General features: G+C 31.5%; 2 protein-coding genes across 2 annotated transcripts in view; one reads left to right on the top strand and one right to left on the bottom strand.

Moving 5' to 3' along the window:
* Positions 1-657: 657 nt before the first annotated feature.
* Positions 658-9,912, bottom strand: part of LOC108741970 — a 10,289-nt gene continuing 1,034 nt past the window's right edge. Inside the window, exons 2-4 of the mRNA XM_018476956.2 lie at positions 2,336-2,601; positions 2,009-2,117; positions 658-1,365 (exon numbers count right to left, since the gene is read on the bottom strand). Of these exons, the coding sequence (XP_018332458.2) occupies positions 1,100-1,365; positions 2,009-2,117; positions 2,336-2,515 (555 nt within the window). The 5' untranslated portion in view covers positions 2,516-2,601 and the 3' untranslated portion in view covers positions 658-1,099. The remainder of the gene's footprint in view (positions 1,366-2,008; positions 2,118-2,335; positions 2,602-9,912) is intronic.
* LOC108741969 (acetyl-CoA carboxylase) overlaps positions 7,436-9,912 on the top strand; it is a 30,163-nt gene continuing 27,686 nt past the window's right edge. Inside the window, exon 1 of the mRNA XM_025975187.1 lies at positions 7,436-7,528. The gene's annotated coding sequence lies outside the window, so the exon portion shown is untranslated. The remainder of the gene's footprint in view (positions 7,529-9,912) is intronic.

Below are 9,912 nucleotides of genomic sequence, written 5' to 3'. Positions count from 1 at the left end.
TAATTGAAAATTTAAATAACCCTGGTATTAACATTACTTTAATACTATTATTAAAGTTTGATTAATAGTTCGGATTAAAGACAATATGAAATTAATTGCTAATTATTTAAGTTGTTCTAATGAATGATTTGATAATATCTGTTAGGATTATTCGTATTTGAAGATAATTGCAAGAAATCTTAAAACTTTAATAATACGATATGTACAAATATAGCGATGCCTATTTTTTACTTTTTGATAATTGGCGGAGGTGCCGCGCATACGAAACAAATTACTTGTTGACAATGATGAATGTATTAATTATTAAATTAAATCGCAGGTGTTTAAATGCGTAATAGAATATATATATATATGTATATATAAACTCTTCCAACGCACTCCTTCTTTTTGCGTTACGTGACATACTTTCTTAATAATAATAAATTATGAATAAAAGATTAATGTTTGTGATGGAATTAAGAAATTAAGATTAGGAATATACATATTTATACAGGGTGCTCCACCTAAGTCTGTTTCGTCTATTTCTTCTATTAATTTAATAAAAAAAAGTATTTATAAAAGTAGTTTGGAATTATATGTTGTATATATAGAAAATATTTTCAGTTATACGGGGTGTCTTCTGTTTAATTTTAGGTCGACATTGTCAACAATTTCCCTCATATATCTGTAGTAGTTTTGGAGATATTCAAATGTTTTTGAAAAAACTTATGATTTCAACTGTTTCAATGAGACCAAATAGCATCTAAACCATATAGCCGGAAATATCGAAGTCTACTTTTGACAATCTTAAAAGACGAATAACTTTTTGTTTTTCGAATGGAAAGAAGCCAAAATGTAAAATTTAGAAGAAATCGAACACCCTGTGTAACTAAAACTACTTTCTGTATATAAACCATATGATTCCAATTCACTTTGATAAAAACATTTTTTTTTATTAAAAGTATAGTAACAGAGTTATGGACGAAACCGCTTTAAGTGGAATACCCTGTATATGTATATTATGTAGTACGTGTTTTGAGATTTTGTGAAGACTTGCGCGGTCACAGTTTCGTAGTACAGCATAAATAAATTTTTTCTATACGTTTTGCTAAAGTTATTACTAATTAATTGACTTTGATTTGTATTTATCTTGCATACTTACGAGATATCCCGGATAACTTCTATTGTATGCAGCTGTTTGGTCATAATTGAAGGTAGAAATAACGCCTTGCAACCCCGTAAAATATTGCAAACAATTTTGGAGAGTGGGGCAGTTTTCGGCTATCTGACAAATTCGGATTCTAAATCGTCTACGCTGCAGTGTGTTGGCTAGGATACTGAATTGTATGGGAGAATCTTTAGAGACTTGCGAAACGTCTACGTATACTAGAAATAAAAAAAAAGAGTCACATTGTCAGTCAGTGGTTATGTTCTTGTAAAACGTTGTATAAATATGCATAAAAAGTTTTTTTTGATGCTTTTAATACACATACAATGTTATAGTTTACGATGTAGCCAGACTGAAAAATCTGGCATTTTCTTTGACAGCTAGGCAAGTAAAAAAATAACCTAACGTAAGCCCTTTAAGGTTGGAATGTATCTGTCAGAATAAATACTTTCATTAAAACCCTCTTGCATGTTTGCAATTGTTTAGTTCCACTTGGAATACAGTAAAATTCGGAATATTTAATTTGTCCATCGTGGATATTGAAAATAAGCTCGTTGGTTAGTTCCTTTCTTTGATTATATAGAGGTTTTAATTGTCGAGAATGTTCTAACATCAGCGGAGATAGATACCTATGTTTTGATTGCGAGACAAAAACGCTTTTCTGTTGTTTCAATTCGCCAATACCTTTGAAACCCCTCAATAAAGAGGGATGAAATTTTGCAAAACTCTAGTCTTTAATGTGAACTGGTGCTAGCGAAACGTTAGGATGTAACTCCAACTGACGAAATCCTTTAGGCCCGAATCAGGACAGCATCAATAATGGAAGTTATGGTCAATAAAAAATAAAACAAAAATGCTTACCGTGCTGGCCAGTATTGAAGCCGCAAAGTTCTGGAATAATGTCGTTCTCATTTTCACCCATTATAACAAATCTTTCGTCAGTACAGGTACCATTTATGGGCCCATTTAACTATGAAAGATAAAAGGAAGAAAGAGGTAACAGGAAGTATATAATTTTGGCTTTTGTCTTGTCATTTACAATATTTTATTTAAAAATGCCAAAAAAAATTAATTTTTTGGAGAACTCAAAAAGCAAATTTAACTGAAAATGAAAATAAGAAATAGAGTACCTACTATGTTGAAAAAGTTAATTATTTGATAGTAATCATAATAATAATAATAAGTTACCTCAAAATCCAAAAAATCAATTCGAAGCATTTTGATGTTACTGGACGCCTTGAAGACGTTCAAATTGCAAGAAAACGCGGGTAATTGTTTAGATAATCTTATAGTGTGGAAGCGCCATCGAAGACGAGGGTCAACGGTGTTATTATTATCACCATTGGATCCACCTGGTGGTAAAATCATTGTGTCATTGGGATAGTAATTTGGATATCCTGGAGATTCGAAGTAGGTACAGTTACGATTTGAGCTTCCACCACAAGTAAATCGAACTAAAAACAACTCTGATATAAATATTAAGATTAGTGAAAAAAGCTGAAAAATTAAGAGCATTGATAGTAAATTTTTTAGCTTGAATGTGTTGAGGTTGATGATAGAATAGAGCTCTCATTTAGATTAAAAAGAAATCCGCTTCATTGGTTTATTTTAACAAAAGGCGAAAGAAGTAGTTTTTCTAAAATATTCACAAAATTATGGATCATAGGGAACAATGATATATAAGGGGTTTGTGCGCAAAAGTTGCTTAATTAAACTCGGTAAAGAACTAAAAAGGTTATTGCAAAAAGACCTGAAAACTGGGCGTTTTTAGGTATTTTGTTATATTTACTGTTTTTGTTTATGATCCATGATTTTTCTAATCTTTCTACTTTATTGTTACAAAAAAATGGTTGAACCCGTCCAAATTTGAACGGACGGGTACCACTGTCGGTGGTACATTTTAATTGTGATGTATCCCCTGCCTAATAATAACCCAAATCTAAACCCTTGGTCCATAGCATTTACCCCCTATTCATAACACTTCATACGTATTAATCAGGCAAATCTTTTTCCTATAATCTAACCTAACCCAACCTAAAATAAGCCCAAAGTCATAGTCATATCACTTCTAAACCATTCTTTGTTTTATGTTTTCTCTACAACGCTTTTTCCATGTTAGTTATCTAATTGTAATTTTAGAAAATAAATTTACGAGTAGATAAATCACAATTTTGTTCAGAAGTACATGAATTTATTATCATCTTAACGAGTCTGGATTTATTTATACGTACATAAATAATAATTTATGTAGGTTATATTATCGCTAATTAAGCAACTCGTGAATTATTTGTAACTCGTCGCAATTTTCATTTGAATGCTTCATATGGTACGTATGTAAATATATATGTATTTACGTATGTTGCATTTCTATAGGGGTAATGTTATTTAAACTGACTAAATTACGTGATACACCGGAAACGGATGAAGATATGTTTGAATTAAATGGTTTACAGGAAGCAGGTATTGAATTTACTTGGTTTCAATTCAGTTTTAATTATGTTCTAATTAATCGATTTTGCTAGCAATTAAATATAATTTATAATTAATTCAATTTTGATCATTACCTAGAGGTCACAATTTAATAGCCAAAAATTTGCTGAATATTATTTTTAATGTTATATTTTTGTTAAAGTTATAAATTTTCAGACTCTGAAAAAACCCGTGCCCGGGGTATTTGCCCCTTTGGTTCCCCTTCTCGACGGTTTCTGACCGTATAGATATAATTTTTGCATAAAAATGGAACGAGTGCATTATGTATGTGAGAACATCACCTGGAAATGCTACATTTGACACAATTATATGCATTGAATAGCAACTTTAAAACTTGTTTTGAATTATCGTCAGTGAGAATGAAAAAATGATCTTGTTAACCTTCTAGTTACTGCTCAGCTACCACTAAAAAAAAAAGGCAGTATTCTCTTTGCATTTTTGTGGCTTCTTTCAGCACTGAATTGTATTAGCAAAACGAAACTTACAAACACAACAAACCCCATGTCCTTTCGCACATGATCCTCCAGATTCACCCCCATGTTCATCACATTCGGATTTCAAAAGACATACCCCTTCGTATAGCGTTCCGGAAACAGTAATCTTACAGATTTCGTTAGGAAACTTGACAACGGTCACCAAATTCAAAAATTTCTTAGCATAATTATAAGTTTTATTTTTAAGAGTTGTCAAAACGCCATAATCCAGTAAACCACCACTTGAATTGTGCCCAAAATTTTGTACATCCACAAACTTGTATCGTCTTCTGAATTCTGGATCTCCATGATCTGATTGTGGAAGTACATGAATTACCTGGGAGGTGTTTACGAATTTGGATGTCGATTTTGGGAATTCGTCTTGTATGACGTTGTGGTACACGAAATTGTTTTTTGTTGATGATGTTGTGGGATGATGGTGTAACATTTTAAGGTTTTTGGACCGGTCCCAGGATGAACTGATGTCACCTTTGGGAAAATGGTTTGGTTTGTTGTTGTAGGTTTTGGGATACATGTAATTATTTCTGTCTTCTCTTGGTAACTCTGTTGTAAAACTTTCGTAAACGATTTTTTCAGGAAAATGGTCAGATCTTCTTACAGGAATCGTGTTACTTGTGTGAATATACACATAGTTATTTGGGCTATTGTCCAAATCATTTCTGTCCAGTTTTTCTACTATTCCTCGTTTTATGAGCTGCCCGAATTTCTGCACTTTTGTGCGGTCAATCGTGGTAGTTTCATTCAAATTAGTCTTGAACTGTTTCTTTTTCCAGTGGCATCTATTTTTGGACCATTTTCTATTTTTATCCTTTCCTGGTTTTGTATTTTTGGAATTAGGCGTATTCAGCATTGAACTACTATCTAGAAATATCTTTCTATGACTCTTTGATTCTGGCAGCGTTGTAGAACAATTATTTATATTTTCATTGAGGACTATAATTGTATTTGATTGATGATTCTTCGTATATGTTGGTAACTTTTGATATCTTTTTCTTGTGTCGTTTGATTGCGTGACGTACGGATTTAATAATAGCAAAGAAAAATAAAAATAGATCTTGCGAGTATCCATTTCATAAAAAAAAAATGTTAATAATCGTAATACGTATAACTTTTGTTTTATTCTGTATGCACCTTCGTGAGATACTGATGACTAAAGAATATGATTTGTAAAATAGCTGCACAAACAAACGGAGCAAGAAAAATTATTTTTATTTTATCTGGTCTGTTAATTTGTATAATTATTTGGACTAATTTTTTCGCACGATCTTTAACATAAAAATTCACCAAAGCATGATCTTATGTACAGTTGTTTTCAACAAATGTACAGGTTGTGACCTTAATATTGTGGATCCCTACCGGGGCAAACTTTTTTGAGTAAATACTATTTTTAATTCTACAAATACTGTGTGTTCCGAACCACAAATGGAAATAAATTAGTCAGAAATTAATAAAAGTGGAACATAAACGTAATTGTTACGGTTCTGTACGTTCGAATTAAACACGGAACCCTTATCGTATCACTCGTGTGTCTGTCACAGTCAGTTTGCCTCGAATCTACTAGCCTAATTAAGTTGAATTTCTGTAGTATACTGCTACTTTTAATAGAATTGAAAAATGTTCAAAAAGGCCCATAAGGATATCGAACTGGATCCACGACATAGCTAATTCTACGTCATATCACGTAGGAGTATACACTATAGATGGCGTTTACCACGATGTTTGTAGTAATTCAGAAACTGTATTGATCAAACCAAAAGATCGTTGCGTATTCATAAATATGTATATGATCACAAAAACATGCCTGGTCAATATTAGAACTGACTAAAGAGAAATGTTAAAACTACTGTTTTTATAGACAGATCGAATTTTAATCCAAGTCGGGTTTTTACGGTAACATACGTAGGTATAGGTATAATTCGAACAGATATCATAAAGAAATCGAATAATAAGCATTGTATTGTTTCTGTTTTTCTTTATGTAAGTTGTAAGCGTATTGTATTCCACAACGACTTCCATAATTATCGAAAACGACCAGTTTGCTATAGATATCCTTCTTGCAGGCATCTGTTCGTTCACAATTTGAAATATTCATGGGCCAATTGCGTGGGCAATAGAGGGTGGAAGTTAGGAACTTAGACGTTTAAAAAATTTAAGAATGACTTTTTAACTTTTTATAGATTAATTAATAACCCTTAAACCCACAATTACATTTCCAACAAAACGGGTCATCGATGCTGTAATTTATTGCGATGTTCCTAACACTATTATAATTTATATCCCTATTTACTGTGATTTAAAAGTCTTGTAGAGGTTGATATAGCAATATTAGCATCTAGCAAGGACGACCTATAGATAGCTTTAAATAAAATGGAAGCGGTACGTGTCCAAACAGTCTTAGGATTGACAACTTTATGATGATGAGAGGTTTCTCATTAACTCGAATATCTTCGTTTCTCTAAATTAGAGATGATTCGGGTATCCGGTTTGGACCCGGCAACCGGTGGTCCGGCGCCCTTTTTAGGATCCGGCCGGGTACCTGATAATAACTCTGGGTACGTAGAAGCACCGGCTTATTCTACCAGAGAAAAAAGTAACACTAATAATTTAATAAGTATAACAAAAACGTATCTAATGGAAATTGATAATTAAGATTATACAGGAATAGATCGTTTGTCCTAATTTGTATTATTTATTTATTGATTACTATGTTAAAGTATTTGCTATTTCAATTATATACAGTTCTTGTGCTTGTTAGTATATCAGATTTTGATTAATGATAACTTATTTGTATGATTTTGTCACCTTGCAGACGTTTAGTGTTTGTAAACATTATAGGTGCATTTCAACAGTTCCAATTCAACCCTCTCATTGAAAATAAGTCAACCAAAGATTAAAATTACACAAAATTATAGTGGCTATCCACAAAATCACTATCAAGTGCATATCTAATCTAAATCTAAAATTTAGATTAATTATATTTTGTAAAATAAAATAAAATTTCTGTTTTTTAAAAATGTAATTTTAATTTTAATGTTTATAAACACATTTATTTCACTGCGTTCTACTATAAAACGTTGAAATTTGTTTTTCACTTCTTTTTTTATACTTAGTTTTCGGAGTGCATTTATGTCATCAACTGCGTTTTAAATTTAAACAAACATGGTTGTATGTGTGTATAGATAGATACATATATAATTATATATTTTATTTTTAGATAGGTACGATAATAGTGACTGTTACATATTATGGTTTTTGGTGGGGAAGATACGCTGTATAGATAGTGATAATTCAAAAATTAGTAAGTTGTGGTTTTTCAAAAACCTAAGGTCGGTCGATTAGTGTTAAAATGTAAAGTTTTCGTCTTTAAAAAAGTTCATCAAAACCGAACTAGGCCAAGGTAAAATTAAAGATGAGTGTGTTACCTAATAATAAACGCACATATAAAAAACATTTCATTTATCATATGTACATGAAATTCATTTTGCAATGATGCTCATTATTGATTTGTTATTGAGTAACTGTTGATTAAATTTAAGCATTTCATATTTGAACAGCTTGCACAATAATAACGAGAATAACTGGATGTGTAATTAATATATATTTAATTAATTAATTATTAGTGATTTTAGTTGCCCCTGTTGTTCATATTTTTTTATTTATAACTAAAAGTCTAATTTTGTCTAATTTTTGGGAATTGAGTTACCTATAATCATCTTAGACTGCATTTAATATGTTTGGGCATGCATATGGATAAATTACAAAACTTTTAGTAATAGAAACAATATTAGAAAGTATTTTTTGGGTTAGAATATGTTATAACAAATTGCTTTTTTAATCTGTTCTCAAATAAGTGCATTGTCCCGTATTAATTATTATTTTGAATTAAATTATCGTAGGTGTTACATACAGGATGTTCTAATAATTTCTTTCTATATTGTTTTCATTTTTGTAAAAAAAGTATATTGTGGGCATCGATTTGCCGCTTCACTATGATGACAATTTGATCTTGAACTTCGTTCAGTATCGTTTAGCGTCGGCGTCCGACGCACATCATAAGATCAGCGACGCCAGCGTCGATTGGTTGGACAGGAACATGCCACATGGCCCATTTACCGCTTTTCTTTCTGTTGTTTCATTGATTACATTGTTGTATATGTTATGTTATTAAAACATCATGTATTATTATTTGCTTTTCGTAATTACAAAAACAAACAAACAACAGCTGCAAAAATCCGCTGTATTATTTCTTGATTGTCCTCACTTATAAGATCAAGAAAACGAATTGAGTAAATTCTTGATTATTAGGTCATAGGTGCATGCATTCTTTTAAAAAAAATTCTCGGTTTGGTCAATTTTTATTTTTGATTGTGTATTTATTAAACTAATTTTCCTGTGAATCAAGAAGATCGGAAATTTTGGCAGTCCTTAGGGTGGGCCAAGGAACATGCTTCGAAAGTTTTGACCGACTTTCTGACCACCCTGAAAATTAACCCGCTATAACGTAAAGTTTAAAATCGTAAACATAATTGGAAGCAGCTGACAGGTCCTATAAATTTTTCGTGAAAAACAAAGACTGAAGCATTTTGTTTTAAATGCATACTGGGAGGTTTTTCTCATGTAGGAAAAGCCGGAACTGACGACAGGCGTTAATATGGACCATTGGTGGAAACCAAGCATATACTGGATCAATGTACCAAGATTAACGTTTCGCTAAATTTTAGTGTAGTAGTGAGTAACTAAGTACAGGTTTGTGAGTACTGGATTAATGTTTGGCCAATTTTCAAGTACGAAGGTTCAGTAGGTACATTAACGTTTCGCCAAGTTATGTCCCATAATGGGCAACACAATTTTGACCAATTAGTACCATGGAAAACATGAACCAAGTTCCAAATGCCGAGGTTATACATAGATATACATAATAAATTGAGTAATATTTAATAAAATACAAATCTCTTATAAATACATTTTATGACTAATAACTAGGTCATCGATGCTGTAATTTATTGCGATGTTCCTAACACTATTATAATTTATATCCCTATTTACTGTGATTTAAAAGTCTTGTAGAGGTTGATATAGCAATATTAGCATCTAGCAAGGACGACCTATAGATAGCTTTAAATAAAATGGAAGCGGTACGTGTCCAAACAGTCTTAGGATTGACAACTTTATGATGATGAGAGGTTTCTCATTAACTCGAATATCTTCGTTTCTCTAAATTAGAGATGATTCGGGTATCCGGTTTGGACCCGGCAACCGGTGGTCCGGCGCCCTTTTTAGGATCCGGCCGGGTACCTGATAATAACTCTGGGTACGTAGAAGCACCGGCTTATTCTACCAGAGAAAAAAGTAACACTAATAATTTAATAAGTATAACAAAAACGTATCTAATGGAAATTGATAATTAAGATTATACAGGAATAGATCGTTTGTCCTAATTTGTATTATTTATTTATTGATTACTATGTTAAAGTATTTGCTATTTCAATTATATACAGTTCTTGTGCTTGTTAGTATATCAGATTTTGATTAATGATAACTTATTTGTATGATTTTGTCACCTTGCAGACGTTTAGTGTTTGTAAACATTATAGGTGCATTTCAACAGTTCCAATTCAACCCTCTCATTGAAAATAAGTCAACCAAAGATTAAAATTACACAAAATTATAGTGGCTATCCACAAAATCACTATCAAGTGCATATCTAATCTAAATCTAAAATTTAGATTAATTATATTTTGTAAAATAAAATAAAATTTCTGTTTTTCAGACTCTGAAAAA

The sequence above is a fragment of the Agrilus planipennis genome, unplaced genomic scaffold (genome assembly GCF_000699045.2).
Source record: "Agrilus planipennis isolate EAB-ADULT unplaced genomic scaffold, Apla_2.0 scaffold69, whole genome shotgun sequence".
Classification (NCBI taxonomy): domain Eukaryota; kingdom Metazoa; phylum Arthropoda; class Insecta; order Coleoptera; family Buprestidae; genus Agrilus; species Agrilus planipennis.
The sequence above is the reverse complement of the archived record's forward strand: the minus strand, read 5'-3'. Positions and strand labels throughout refer to the sequence as shown.